The 15,774-nt window shown below is 32.6% G+C and overlaps 1 protein-coding gene and 1 long non-coding RNA gene across 6 annotated transcripts in view; both read right to left on the bottom strand.

Moving 5' to 3' along the window:
- Positions 1-5: 5 nt before the first annotated feature.
- On the bottom strand, positions 6-1,119 carry LOC139906638 (uncharacterized). The gene is made up of 4 exons (XR_011782284.1): positions 984-1,119; positions 766-915; positions 667-690; positions 6-173 (listed from the first exon to the last, which is right to left on the bottom strand). It is a non-coding gene; the product is annotated as an uncharacterized lncRNA (long non-coding RNA).
- Positions 1,120-5,953: 4,834 nt separating this feature from the next.
- The window catches only part of LOC121126229 (uncharacterized), a 52,266-nt gene continuing 42,445 nt past the window's right edge, over positions 5,954-15,774 (bottom strand). For 4 of the 5 annotated variants that reach the window (XM_040721548.2, XM_071891688.1, XM_040721547.2 and 1 more), the window contains exons 13-21: positions 14,427-15,449; positions 14,324-14,368; positions 12,986-13,152; positions 10,778-10,833; positions 10,420-10,718; positions 9,989-10,140; positions 9,868-9,936; positions 6,228-6,351; positions 5,954-6,173 (exon numbers count right to left, since the gene is read on the bottom strand). In XM_040721548.2, coding sequence (XP_040577482.2) covers positions 5,998-6,173; positions 6,228-6,351; positions 9,868-9,936; positions 9,989-10,140; positions 10,420-10,718; positions 10,778-10,833; positions 12,986-13,152; positions 14,324-14,368; positions 14,427-15,449 — 2,111 coding nt within the window. In that variant the 3' untranslated portion in view covers positions 5,954-5,997. The remainder of the gene's footprint in view (positions 6,174-6,227; positions 6,352-9,867; positions 9,937-9,988; positions 10,141-10,419; positions 10,719-10,777; positions 10,834-12,985; positions 13,153-14,323; positions 14,369-14,426; positions 15,450-15,774) is intronic. The other variant, XR_011782190.1, reaches the window with a different exon arrangement.

Below are 15,774 nucleotides of genomic sequence, written 5' to 3' on the forward strand. Positions count from 1 at the left end.
CATACCATTACAAGTCCTTGTACATATACCATAACTTTTTGCATCCATTGAAAGATATCTTGATGTGGCACACCAAGCATCGCCGGTTACATCCGCGTTCGTGCATACGCTATATGTTTCCCCTTTATATTTGAATGGAAACTCACAAGGAAGTCCCCCAAGTGTTAAGCAGTCTGAGTTAATTTAGAAAAATATTTAAGTTGAATTTTGTTCATAGAATTATTAAGCAAAAAAAAAAAGAAGAAGAGGATACTTTTTGGCCTGTCAACACAAAAATCAAAGTAGAAGTCATTTTCTCGAAATTGAGTGTGGATTCGATTTTATATTCTTCAACGATGAATTATCATTCATTTCTATCACAAAATTATTCTTATTAACCCTTTAGATGCGCCGCAAATGACACTTAAATTAGCCTGAATTGATCGTCAATATGAAATAATGAGAAATTGATGGGTCTCTTAAATTAAATAAAATCTCTAAACTATTACTCAAATTATTTTGTACCCTCACTCACGTCATACATTTGACATCAAAACTCAAATGATATACTCAAATTTGCTTTTAAAATATTGGGCTATATGTGATAAAGTAATCTATTGAATTAGGATTGTCTCTTTTTTTTAAAAATATTGTTTTGATGTTGAGGGACCACAGCTCTAAACCTACCTTTGGAATCAGCAACGTCTGTCTCTATGATAAATAAATATAAATGAGGCAGAATTTTAGTTTACATTATTCAAAGACTAAGATTGATACTGTACTTACTCGGACAAGTATCATGACATACTTCATAAGTTTCTACGAATCTATTAGAGTAAACAGACTTTGCACACCAAAACCTACTCCCATAATCCGCATTTGTACAATTATCATAAGTTATTCCTCGATATTTGAAAGGGAAGACACACATACATCCTATGGATTCAAAAATTGTTCAACTATGAGCTAATTGAAATTTATGATTAATATGTATATGATCATACCTCTAGAAAGCGTTGGGACTAAGGCAATCCATCCAAAAAAATTAGAAAATTCTTTATGTATGTCATACTATATTTTTTTTTTGTTCTGATCTCTTTAAGCAAAATAATCAAACTGAAATCACTCCTGAAAGACCTCTCTAAATAATATTTTTCTGGGTATAACACAACATATGTACACATGTATTGAAACGTCTTTTTCCATCGGTTCAGAAACAATTAATTTTTGCAGCAATTTAATTAATATTCGATACTTTTATGAGTGTCCATGTGGAACTTACTGTGTTTACACACATTTATAAAAAGATTGTATAGACACCATTCATTCTTAAACTACCCAGAATCGTTTGTAAGGATTAAACAAAATATTGGATATATAAGAGATGCTTTGATTTAATCTAACACATTAGTCACGTACAATGTAAGAACAGGGGGAATGCTCCAAAAACAGAATCCTCTTTGGTTATAATTAATAGCAATTTTGATAATTCGCGTATAATGTGCTCCTGTTTTAATTATTTCTAATGAATAGTTAATGGGGTTATACATTCAAAAGTTAATTTCATTAAATTCATTCTTAAATACCAATAGAGAGATAGTAAAATATATCATTTTAAATACATATATCTTCCTAATGATTTCCTCCTAATATGTAATAAGTTCCATATAAATACGATTTTTTATCATCATATCTAGAAGAACCTCAAAATTGAGTCCATTACTATAACTGATGAACAATTAGTTATTTATTGTTTCCTCCACATACGCTCTCCGATGGTTTTGTTACTAACTTGGCAATACGTGCTACTGCCGGGGTGTGGCATGGTATATCCAAAAAATGTTCAGTCTTAACTTTTAATCTATTTATTTTTCTTATATATTCATATGTCAAGTGTATAATGTATACTTCGTATGTAGTATATAAATTCTTTTGTTTTGTAAAGTAGTTTTTCGTTGAATATCTTGTTGTAATTTTGCATTGATTTGCAAAATATGCCTTCTGATTCTGGACCTTATTAGGAACTATTTCAAAAATTAGTATCAACTTCTGGGAAATGATTCCCTTTTAAATGCAAGGACTGTAATCAAGAGCTACAGGGTATAGTCAAAGCCTATCTCAGAAAACAGAATAAGGTAACGATTCAGGTTAGAAAATTTATTTATAATTTTACCTTTTCTAATGCTCTAGTGTAATTGTACATAACCATAATTGAAGAAAAACAACTAATTTCAATCCCATCCCATTTCTTCATCTTGTTATAATTCAGAAAGCTAAAAACTCTTCAATTTTCAAACAAAATAATTTATTTGTAATCCACCTTTTATGAAATAAGATAAATGTGTCAGCATCTTTCATGGTCTGTATATCTACTCTACAGGTTCTATCGCTCATTTGTTGACTCCTCAGGAATTAAATACAAACTCTTCTATAAGCATCTCTTCTTATAGGCCATTTACATGTAGGAGAGCAACAACTTTTTTAGATAAATTTGTCATAAAAACTTCACCTTTTCAAAAATTTAAAATTAATGAAGAAATTGTAAGGATGCTATTTGATACTAATTTACCATTTCGCTTTGTTGAGCACCCTCAGTTTTGCAAAATGGTTCAACCTCTCAGACCTGGCTATAATTTTCCGTCCAGAAAAGATATTGCTGATAACTATTTGGAGTGTGTATGAAAATAGGTATAAAAATGTACATATATACTGAATAATGAAATCGATGGTTGTTCGAACATCCATAAAAAATCTAAAATTTGCGTCACTTTAACAAAATCCACTGCTAATTTTTTCTTACTTGAGACGATAGACACATCAGGAAAACAAGAGCCCCCTGAATATCTTCTGCATTTTGTTCAAAATTCAATAACAAAGGCTAAAAGTAATTTCATTTATAGGAAGTGTTGTAACGGACAATGCATCTGAAATGATAAATTTACTAAGAAAATTAAAAGAGCGTGTAAGTTTTGTGCTCACATATGGATGCAGAGCTACAAATCTTTGTGGTCCAATTGATGCAATAAAGGACCTAGTGCTCAAAAGCTACAAGAGAAGGCATCGGCAGCTCATTAGTAAGGTCATCATGGCAATGAGAGCGAAGAAAGGAAAAATACTTCTGAACTGAATAAAGAAAAATTCTACCTTTGCGCGCCTTTTCAGTGAGGATAAGTTTTGGATTGTTGACCAGGCCAGAAATACACAAAACGATTGTTATTTGGCAACAAGTCCAAAAGAGGTTCCACCTATCAATAGGACAAAGCACCCGGCCGAGGTCATGATGTTGGGTGTGGTGGCATCTGATGGGGAAAAAATCAAACACAAAATCAACACAGATGTGTATCTGAAGGTGATGAACGAGGTCGTAAAGCCTTGGCTGGACCAAACATACTAGTCATATTTAGCAATAAGATTCAGCCCCAGCCAACAAGGCACCTAAAACTCAAAAGTGTTGTGAGATGAATTTGGACGATTTTTTCCTTGGTGAATATGGCTACCTTCTTCTCCAGATTATTCGCATTTGGACTACGGGATCTAGGGCAATATTGAGAGAAATGCTTGACGCACTCATCATGCAAATATTGAAGTTATAAATGCCTCTGTTGAAGATGTGAAGGCTAAAATGTAGAAGGAATATGTGGGCAGGATATGTTCCAGCTTCAGACCTAGTGGAGGCCATGGATGTGGTCAATAGGGTTGCTTTTGAAATATAATTTTTAAATTATATAGAAGATTGAAATATAAAATTTCAATCTTCTACTCCTAACGGCTTTTTCATAAAAGGTTCATATCAGTCACGTATACTTTTGTACATGATTTGCTTTACTGCAATGTGTATATAGAACAACTAATTTACGTGGAAATATATGAGAATATATATTTATAGTTTTGTAACACTTGTATTTCATTTATTTGTCGAAAAATCTATTTTTTTACATTGTAAAACCGAGTAATTTTGATAATTACAGTATCCTTGAATTAAATATCTTTTTGTGTTTTTTTCGTGACACAATAAATAATTTTTAGTCTTACTAAGTTTTAAAGTTTAATAGAAAAAAGAAAAAAGAAGAATGAGGAAAATTATGAGGAAGGACACTCAAAAAAAAGAAGAAAAAAGTTACTTATTTTTTATCCTTGCAGTTTATATGTTGACACGTCACAATTACATATCCATTCAATCAAACACCTTTTTTTTTTACAAATTCAAATTTATTTAATTCAAAATTAAACACAACTTGACATATATTGTGAGTTAAAAATAAATTAATAGCTTAGTAAGAGGTTTAGTTACCACTACAATCTTTTAGTACAGATATTGTTTGTTTTTCAACCATTTTTTTATAAATTTAAATTTCAAGTCCAATTACTAGAAGTGCATAAAATGTGACCTTTAACGCGTCCGACACTTTTGGTAGATGCAACTTGAACATTATTTAAAAAAAATGATGGTATCATGACTATTTAGTTCATACAAAGGGAACATCGAAATATAAAGTTATAACTAGTGATAGATGGGAGTTACAACGAAGAGTATAATTGGGATCGACATCGGAGTAGGATTTGTATTTATATCCTTTGTCTTACAGTGATAATTATCCGATCTAATAGAACGTAATTGACAGCTAAGCTGTTCTCTTTCAAATCATTTTCCAAGTGTTAGGATGACCGCGTTCATTTATTTTGACAGACGGACAGGACATGTTTATTACATTATGTTATCATATATGTTTACGAAATCGATTTAAACATTTGAGTGTACTCATAAAAGACGAAGAACATTAATGAGGGTTTTATCGAAATCTATAGGTGTATGCACGTCCTTGTTGTCTAGGAGTATAATTGAGGATAGATATCTGAGTAATTCCAGCATATATGTCCTTGCTATAATTTCCAATACTCCGGCTAAGTAATTGAGCGTAAATGCTTAATGAATACTTGGAAAAGTCATTCCTATAGAATAATATACTCAACAAATGTGTCTGTCAATTCACAACCACGCTAGAATATTTTTCTCAAAATTGAGTGAGGCTTACAATTTATATTCTTCTAAATTCGTCATTTTCTATCAACATGATGAATTGATATATCATATTTGAAAAGGGACCATATTGGTAGCATATTAAGTCTAAACTATAACGTAAATTCTGGTGTACCTTAAATCCGAGCGCGGAAAACTACCCAGGGAACATTATCCGTAGAAGATTAGCCTGAATAAAATTACCATGGACGAAATTTGCCCGTATTTTGTTCAAACTTCATGATGAATAATAACACATTATAAATTACCTTAAACTTTGAGTAATATTATTGCCTGATGGAGGAGTAAATAGCTTAGGGCTTCTTAAAATATGATTGAATACACTCCGCCCTCCACCTGGGGGAGTGTGGGATTGTTAAAAACCACCATCAACTAATTGATTTGATTGAATTAAAAAAAAATTGTGAGGAAATTATATTGCAATAATATTACTCATACTTGAAGATTCTCCCTTTTATTATTAATCATGAAGATTGAACAAAATACGGGGAATTTTCTACCCGGGCAGTTTTCCGAAACGCCAATTTTCATCCATGACAATTTTCTACAGAGTAATCTTCCACTGGCAATTTTCCCCAGGACAGCTTTCCTAGTACCCCTAAATCATACCACACATTTGGACAAACAACCTATAATAATTTACTCAAATATACCTATGAATGCATGTAGTAAGAAATAAATTGGGATTTTCTCAGTTTCTTGATTTTTATTTAATATTGGTTTTATGTTGACACGTCACAAAAATAATATTTTAGAATTTTTTTTTTATGAAATTTATTTTTCAGTGACGTATCTCCCTCTCCCCTATCCTTAAAAAAACAAAACAATAATAAGTATTTTCAATAAAGAGCTTCCATATATATTTTTTTCTCCTAATTTGATAGCTTGAACTCCCCAGTCCCACGTGTTTTGAACTTATAATAAACATCTACGTAATTATTATTCATAGTTGTAAATTTATTTCATAAGGGAACAAAACATCAGTTTAAACAGTGACTTTGACATGGAAAACGATGAAAGTGTACACAACATTGGAGCAGTTTCCAAAAGACGGCAACTTGAGGACATTTTTGAATTTGATAGACACCATTTCTACACTCTAGGAAATAAACGTAGGGATGATCAAGACTATTGGTCCTCGTATTAGCAAAGCAATCTGAAACATTGAGTTTAGAAGAAGAACAAGAAAAAAAAAAGGGATTTGTGTTACTTTTTTTGTTCCTAGACAGAGAATATGCTCGATGTATTTTGATCCCTGATTTTGATTCGTCATATTCTATGAGACGAGATGTTCCGGTGCTGGCTTTTGATACTTTTGGATTGATAATGTCTTTCTTTACAAAAATTTATGAAATGGTAAAAAATAGGGAAGTGATAGGGTTAATATATATTTAAAGTCTCAACATAAAAGCAGGCTGGGATAAAAAAAAGTAGTTTTGTCTGGTTCTAACTATTTTACATAGTAAAAAAGAATTAGTTGATTTTTGAGTGGCCATTATGCAACTTTATATCAGCCAGATAGTAATATTTGCTATGAGTTTATTTAGGCAGGGCTTTAAGGGTTTCGATGATGCTCCTCCTTTAAAATTTAAGGCCTTACAAGTAACGGTTTTTTTAATCAAAGTCAATCTATTCCTATGTTTAGCATATTAACACCTGGCTTCACAAATAGATGAAACTATTTATTTTGTTTAATTCACATCATTTTTAGTTAGTAACAACTTTTAAACGAGAATTTCATCAGAATCTGTTCCTCAGTTTGCAAATTATTGTGCCAAGTGTGACGCTACTTTCGTTATTTCCTAAGCGATGCATCCAAAACAATTTTGTGTTTTGTGCTTAAAACTGCGTCTTGATGGGGGAAAATACCTTTTGAGACAAGCAATGACTTGAAAAGTGTTTTGGGGACTCCACTTCATAAAGTAAATGATAATAATAGTAAAAACAAATTTTCAATGAAAATAATATCCGTGTTTCCTTTGTTAGGGCAGGGAGTTTCAGCCCCTGTTTTATATTTGAACTTTGGTCACCCGTACTAAAACAGTTCAAAACCAAGGCTTTTACTCAAAAAGTAAAAAAAAAAAAAACAATTCTTAAATCTAATATAAAAACCTAAAGTTATTTGATTCTTTTAACTTACTTACTAGTGTTGGATCGGTCTAAAAAACGTTAGTCCTATTAATCCAGCTCTAATAAAATACTGGACCAGTCCGAGGACTGGTCCTTATTGGTCTTTTTATGGAAGCTGCAACATCTGAAATAACGTAGTTACTACTACTAACTACGTTATTTGTGTCGCTGAAGTTTATTCACGTCTTTCAATGCGACAAGATTACTGAAATTAAAAGTAAGAGCTGTGTGACTAGAACATATTATTAATTATACGTTCTATCATTCATTATTTTCTTAGTTCTTATTATATTCTTCATTCCTGGGTAGAACTGACGAAAATGAAAAGATAGCTAGGGCTGTAGGAGTGAAAGACCGAGATATTTGTCCTCAGGATCGTTGAAAGGTACAAAAGATCGGACTTATATATTAAAAAAAAAAGACTGAAAGGCGAACAATAAAAGACTTTTCCAACACTATTGATTTTTAAAGTTTCAGACTGTTTTTATGTTGACATGTCTCGTATATAAAAAGAATATATATGTATATTATAGGACCTTGAATGAACAACATTCCAGAGCTTCTGTTTCAAAAAAAAAAAAAAAAAAAAAAATAGCTAAAAATGACTGTTATATTACCCTCCAAAATATTCACTTAATATCTAACGTGAATATTGTCCTGGGGTTTTAAAACACTTCAAAATAAAATTTAATATATAAGAGTCTTTTTATGAAATAAGTAGATACTAGGGTTGGTATGAAAATCCTGGCATGGTCTGCAACTGTTGTAACTTTTATAATTTGGTTCCTTATAGAAGGTAGGTCAGGAGATGTATTAAACTAAATTGGTCTTTCAAAAAGTCTATCTGGACCAGTTTCATTTAAAATAATCGTTATAGTACTGAGTGGTTTTTTCGCTTCATTTTGACAATAAATTTAATATAGTTGGGACTATCCGATTTACATGGTTCCAAACGGGTTTTTGGCTAATATTCAGTTCCTAAGCAATGGAATAAGTGTTTAGATGCCGGTCCAACTCGACGATTTCAATTATTTTATTGACATTTTCGACGTCCATATTTCTAGAACGGCATCGTTAGCACCAATGTTTTGCGGCTTCATTCGGTACTGTATTATGTTCATAAACATCTCAATTTTGTTGGCCCACTTGCTCTACCTTGGTCGTAGTAATAGTGAAGAATGTATCAATTTTTTACTTCCATTTTGGAATTTTGTAACATACAACTGGCTTCACCTAGCACAAAACTGTAAATTAACTTTTTTAAGGGTACGTTTAACCTTTCAGTATCCTCTAAGTTTTTTTTTTTATGTAATATATTCATCATGAGATATAGCTTAATAAAGAAATCGAGCAAAAAACGCTCAGAACTTTTTGAGTAAGCTAATATATATTTTTTTTCTACCTAAGTACAACTTTTTCTTAAATATGATCTTCCTTCTTATACTATGTACAAAACTTATTATTCTTTTGAAATCATGTTACTCTAAATTTAATAGATTTCACACATCTATTAAATAATATATGTCACCTGGCAAGAAAGTCCTCATACACTAAATATATAAAACATGCACGCTATTTTTACTATGATAAAATTAATATTCTCTTGAAGAAGGCCAATATAGAAAAAATGAAAATGATTTGCTATTAAATGTAATTCTATATCTCTGACACTTGACTCCTTGTTCCTTTAGTATGGTTACATTTTGAGAATTTTTTTCCCAAGGTCTCGTTTTTAATTTTCAATTATGCTATTATACATGGATGAAAAAGTTATCTTAACACAAGCCTTTTCGTCAATAGATTCCTGTTTGATGTTTATTGATCTCAAGTCTAGAATAACTTTTTAAATAAATTATTGCCGACGTCATTGGTGTTTCATAATTGCAAATTGTGAAATTTTGAACTACGTTTGAGATTTCACATAAACAACGAAGAAAACTTGATGAGGAGTTATTTTAAATATATACAGAACGATTTTTTTAAGATGGGTTCTATTTTATCTTAATGCATTTTTTGAGAGAGCCGTTGCGTGTTTTTCGTATTATGTTATTGTATCATAAATAAGCTTTGTTTTGAATTGCCCACCAAATGAGTGACTAGGAGGCTTCTGGCTTTCACATTCGGTCCAAAAAAGATATGGCTTCAATCGTCGGAGTAAATATGAGGACCGTCTGCACATTCCAGTATGGAAAGAACGTTGGCAATGGGACTTCCAGGAATCAAGGAAAGGTTGTTTTTAATCCAAAACAAATTTCTGGCCCAATGACATGTAGCCTCTATCATCCACTGACTTGAAACCCCTTGATTACTTTTGGAGGGGTTTGATCGTGGGTATCACAAATGCAACCCCATAACAAAATGTGGATTGATTAATCTGAAGTCATCCATCTCCAAGATGTGGATCAATTTCCCCAAGGACAACATTGTAAACACCTGTACCTACTTCCGGCACCCTATTGAAGCTGCCATTGCTTCTAATGGTGCCCATATATAATAAGATATAGCCTGAGTGATTTGTCAACAATTTATTTAAAGATTTTTTTTAGTCAGTTAATAAAATTTTGAGTTTACGCACCATGTATTACTAAGCAAAATGTGTCTGTACGTCAAGACCTAATAGCTCCGGGCAATGCCGGATACTCCCGCTAGTTACTAATAAAAATCATAATTTGTCGGTTCATTCATGGTTCTATTTATGAAGGTATTTTTAGCTTATATACAATTCTGCTCGTTGTTTGTTGAAAAGATCCATCTTGGTTCAAAGGAGTGACTCCATCCTTGTCCAATGCCTGTCAAATCAAATCATTGAAACAAAGATAATGATTTTTTGAAGAGTCTAACCTGCTTTCCTTGCGAATAATCATCCGTTCCTCTTTGCTTATCATGGTTAACGATGAGATCAATTTGCTTCTGATTTTTACCTACGTTTGGACTAATCCGAATGTAAACTCCGTTAGCCTTAATCTCAATTGGGAACTTGATGCCTCTCATATCTAATATACAAATGCATTAATGAATAATAATTATCAATCTAAATAAATAAAGAACAATGACAGGTTCTCAAGTTTTTAAATAATTTCTGAATAATGAAGAAAAATAATTATAAACTTTCTATTAAAAGTAAAACAGCAATTGTTTTGATGTGTTTAAGGGACATCCAAAAATAATGTGGCCACTTAGGGGCACAAGTCCTAAATATATTTTTAACTAAGGAATTATTTAAGGTAGGGAAGTGATTGATGGATAATGTAGATTTTTTTACATTTAATTACCTTTTGGAGCTACTGAGGGAAGGTCTTCACTATATTTAGAGTAACCATCTTCTTCTTTTTGTAAATGTTTTCCAATGGACATAAAGTCTATGGGATATTTAGAAAATACAATTTTCTCTTCTTGTAGTCGATCATTTGGCCTAAAAAAGCTATATACCCAAAGAGGTCCCTTATTAAATGAAACGTCTTCTTTTGGATGTTTGGCGGTCACAGCTCGTTCAAATTTGAAAGAGTCAAAACGTCCTTTTATGGGATTAAAAAGAGAATCCTCTTGATCTAGATATATTTTTCCCTTGTTACTAATGATAAATTGTTAATAATTAAGGAACTTTAAAATCTAATAAAATTATATAATTACTTGACATGATTATCTGAGCTTTTACCATGATCCATCTCTAGATAGTCAGAATTTCTCTGAAAACAAAAAAGGAAGATAACATTTTTATACATCGGATATTTATTCATAATTTTTTTTTTGGTGTTATCATTCATGGATTTCAAAACGGCCAAGAAGATCTCTCTGAAATGCAGCAAGTAAAGTTATACAACAACTAATCATGCTCCTATGATATTTTTTGGTATCTATGAGCTAATTACGAGGCTGTAGTTGACCGAAATAGAGCCTCAATACCCTTTTTTCTTTCTATATAGGTATCTTCCAAATTATCTCCCCAATCTCTTTCTTTCTTAATCCCTCTTTGTTTCTTTTCTGCTACCTTCATTCTTTGTTTCTATTCCCTTTTATTCAGTCTTACAACGTAGGCACTCTCTTCTAGTCTTATATATATGTATATATACGAACGAAGGTTGAAAGTAAAGGATCCCACCAAATGGTCAGGGGCAAATTTACCGGAGCACAAGAGACATACAAAGAATTTTGAATGAATGAAAATTGAGAAAAATAGATTTAAAAAGAAACGGATTAAGAGAGAAAGGTTCAGAGGAACTTTAAGTGTAAAAACACGTATTAAAAAAAATAAGAAACTGAGAAACATGCAATTCTTTATTGAATTCATTATTAAAGCGTTTTATTTATATTGGTTGAAAGTAAAGGTCAATCACTACAACATTCAAGGGTATGTTACTCATTGTTAGGTAGTTGAAACCTACACCAGTGGGAAATAAATAGAATTTATTGACAGATTTGTTGTTTCAAATATTTGGAACCCTCCTTGGAATATGTGCCAACAATTTCTGGAATTCTGGGACTCAGTGAGACATTTGTTCACAAGGTTACAAGGACATAAGAGGCTTCAAAGATAATGCAGAATAAGTTCTTATTCCACTTTATTGTGTTGTGGATGGTTAGGAGCGGAAAAAAAACACATCAAAAATCAGAATTCATTGAGCTTTCGAAATCTGGATACATTTTTGACGGAGAGAAAATTGCATTTGAAAAAATATGTTTTTCGAGGGACAGAAAACTGAATATAAAATCTGTCAATAAAATGAATGAATATATTGAGAGGAGGAAGTTCATTTTGTACAAATTAATCCTACATTGCACAATTGAATATACGAGTATATTATTTACTCTGATACATCATCTCTGTACACAAAGGATGTATGAATGTAAATAATATAGTAATGGCCCCTTGTATTTGATGAACTCTTCTTGTTTAGTCAAAGTACATTATAACATGTACTTATATTCTATGTAGTAATCATAACATACAGCATATTTATCATAAAAAACAATGTTACATTTTATCCTTGACTGCTCAGCTCATATAAAAGTAATATAAGAGCTATTCATCAATACCAACAATAGTGATGAACATAGATGAAAATAATATGATAATGGAAAAGAGATAACTGGCTTTTATATTATTTACAATAGCTTTGGTATACAGCGCTGGGTTATGTTTATGTTTAAAAGCATCTCTTGGAAGAACACAAATTAACTATCAGCTTTACCAGTCTATTTGTTTCTGTCTATTTGTCTATTTGTTATTTCTGTCTGTGCATTTATTCATCTTTATTGGACCGTTTAAAAAACAAACTACAAAAAATGCCCATGATTGGCCCACAAAAAAGTCCTATTCCACAACCATAACGCATCAGCTCACACCCCAGCAGTTGTGGTCGCAAAATTAATGGAAATAGAGTTCCAACTCGAGATACCCACATCATTAGCCATCTCACACACCTTCACTCTTGCGCCTTCCATCCCCATAGGATGTATTTTATCAATGATTTCTAGAGTATTAACCTCAACAGAGCATTCAAAACATTCATCAAATTTTGAAACCACTTATAAACTGTTCTGAGAGTCTGCAGAGTCCCCGTAATGTTTATCAAGTTTTCATGAAGTCCCCTGAGGCCTTTTGAATAAAGCCTCAAAAACATTTTTTCTACAATGATATATCAAATATATATGAGATATATCAGTTTAATTTGACAATAATTTTTTTGACAGTATTGAGGATCCACTCTGAATATCTAACGCATTCTTATTAACATCCTGCCCAAATAATTTCGTAGGGATTTTTTAAGTAGCTTAAGCCCTGGTATCAAATAGTAATAACCCCATAAACAAACTAACTAATTTTATTGACACACTTACAATATCCTTTGCAGTACTGAATCCAATGCCGCAGATGGAATTATGTTCTTTCTTAGAACAACTGACTTCAAATGATATAGCTCCATTTTTTTGGTTATTTTTCCATCTGACTATGATTCCGCAATTAAGGGTTTCACAGGAAGGAGGATATTTGAGGATGTGTGTATCTATATAGAAAAAATTAATCAAATCATAATATAATTCAGGAAAATCTGAAGGCGGGTTACTAAGTCTAAGTGTATAAAGGGGCATATGTAAAGGTTGACACATAAGTCTTAGGACAGCAACTTCAACTTAATATTTTTTCTAGACAGGTGTATATTTTTTAATTCTGTTTGTTGCATGAATCAACCTCCATCTTTGTTTGTAGTTAAACAAACTTTTGCCTAAAACGTGTTCTTGAGCTTCTAACGATGACGTCATGAACCCTAAGTGCGATTCATTAATAAAGGAAGATCTGTAGGGCCATTTTTAAGGCTCTAAATCATCTCAATGTGTGCAACTCATCGGTCCACTACACGATAAAGCGGCACAAGAAGACAGTGAGTGTCGATGACCCCGGAGTGGTGGCCGAGGTCCATGAAGACAACCCGGTTGATCGTTGCAACGAGATCCAAGAACAACTTCTCAATTCTTTTACGCACATTTCAATCATTTGGTCAGACGAGAAGATCTTTATCGCAGAGCTAGCTTACAATAGCCACAACAACCAGGTGTTGAGTCGGAACCTCGAGGACATTACCTTGAACAAGTGCTGCGTGTTCAGGGCCAAAAGATGGCCTTGGTAATGGACTGGGGGGGGGTCACTTCCTGGGAGCTGAAGAAGCTCTTAATCTTTATTCATGAGGGTGTGAAGGTTAATCAAGGTGTCTATCTGGACATATTACAGTCAGAAGTACTTTACGGTATTCCGCGAACAGTACTAGGTAGGTTCTTACTGCTTCCAGAAGGACGGAGCACTTTCACATACTTCAAAGTCAATAGTGGTACTATACTACTTTCGAGCAATTTTGTAGCAAGGAGATGTGCCCCCTTCTTCACCAGATTTCCATCTAATAGAATTCTCCATATAGTACATTCTGGAGAGGGAGGTTTGTTTGAATTTCTATAGTATACATGTGGAATGAACTGACACTCATTTTAGAGGAAATTTCACCCCGATTGCAATTATGTCAAAGGATGTTTCTAGAAATAAATATTTGAGTACTCTCTTGGCTGTTGAAATTGTTCTAAAGCTTATGGGTAAACCTGTATACATATAAAAAGTAAACTCTATATATATGTGTACACGCATGATGGATGTGGTAACCTACCGTGACACCAAATACATTTACTTACCTTCCATCACATGTTCAAAATATCGCCTTCTTTCCTCTTCCGGCTCTATAACGAAATACATAAATCAGTGATTTACCTAGTTCATGTATGACAGGGTTACTACTTTTGTCACTACGCTGCTTAGGTGGTTCAATTGGAAACGGGGATTTGCCTTGGCCAGTACCTGGTGTTACAAGGCTATTCGATACGTCCACATTGCTATTTACGTCATTTGCTTTCTCATAGTCGGATGGACTATTTTCTAACGTCGGCCGTACCATGTTTTTAAATTCACCCTCAGCCATCGGTGTTGTATGAGTTGCGTCCTTTATTGGACGATCTACAAAGGAATCGTTTCCTTTATTGATATTTTTTTCTTGACTGTCATACTCTTCTTGGAGAGTGTTAGGAGTTGGAGGCTCAATATTGCTCATGGCGTCATCCTCGGAATATATTTCCTCAGAAGTGGGTATATTGTCTAAATCCTTTGTCTTATTCCTTTCTATTGATTCTAAATCATCCATCATTGATGCCAACTCAGTGTCTTTGGATCGATCTTCATCATCACTATCATTTTTTGGTTCCTCAAGTAAATCTTTTATTTCTTTCCCTTCTTCGCCTGAAAAGTCATCATCCTCTCTGTTTAAGTCTTCCGACGAATCAATGCCGTCATCATCAAAATCTTTAGAGCCACTGAAGTTTTTCTTATTTATGGGCTTTCCCTGGAAACTGTCAGATAAATTTTTATCTTCATTCCGAAGATCATCTTCATTCGAAGACTCTGGAATCTTCAAATCATTCTCTTCTAATGAATCTTCAGGCCTTGACGTGAATTTTCCCTGTCTATATTCTTTTGGCTTCTCCAATTCGTTAACCTTATTTGCACTATGATTAAGTTTTGGTAAAGATTCATCATAATCCAATTTTTCCTTGGATTTTAAAGAATCTTCATTTGAATTCTCATACGACTTGTTCCCTATGCTTCCATCATCCTCATCATCACGAATTTGATTACTTTCAGCATTTTCATAGTATGGAATTGAATCGTAAGATTCTGAATCATAGTCTAGTTCTCTTTCATCTGCATTTTCTTCTCCAGATTGTTTTGGATCTTTGGATTGATTCATAGGCAGTTCTGTAGTTGAGTCTATGATATAAATATGAGTGTTATTTGGTTACAGGCAAGTTCATCATGCTCTTTTCACCCCGATTATATATATTCAATTTAGGGCAATGAAAATATCTTGAAGCTATGTAGTAAATTTGTTACAATCGGTGGTTAAGGGTTACATAAAGAGTTTCGTTTAGCATAAGGTCTTATTTAAATTAAGAACTTCTTTACTTGGATAATGAGTATATTAAAGAATGATTAAATCTTTGTATTCAAAAGTAGAATAAAATATTACATCATAGTTGATTTGTTTTTCATTAAGACACATTACAAATATTTATATTGTTGGGGATGAATTTTT

Source organism: Lepeophtheirus salmonis, chromosome 11, assembly GCF_016086655.4.
Source record: "Lepeophtheirus salmonis chromosome 11, UVic_Lsal_1.4, whole genome shotgun sequence".
Lineage (NCBI taxonomy): Eukaryota > Metazoa > Arthropoda > Copepoda > Siphonostomatoida > Caligidae > Lepeophtheirus > Lepeophtheirus salmonis.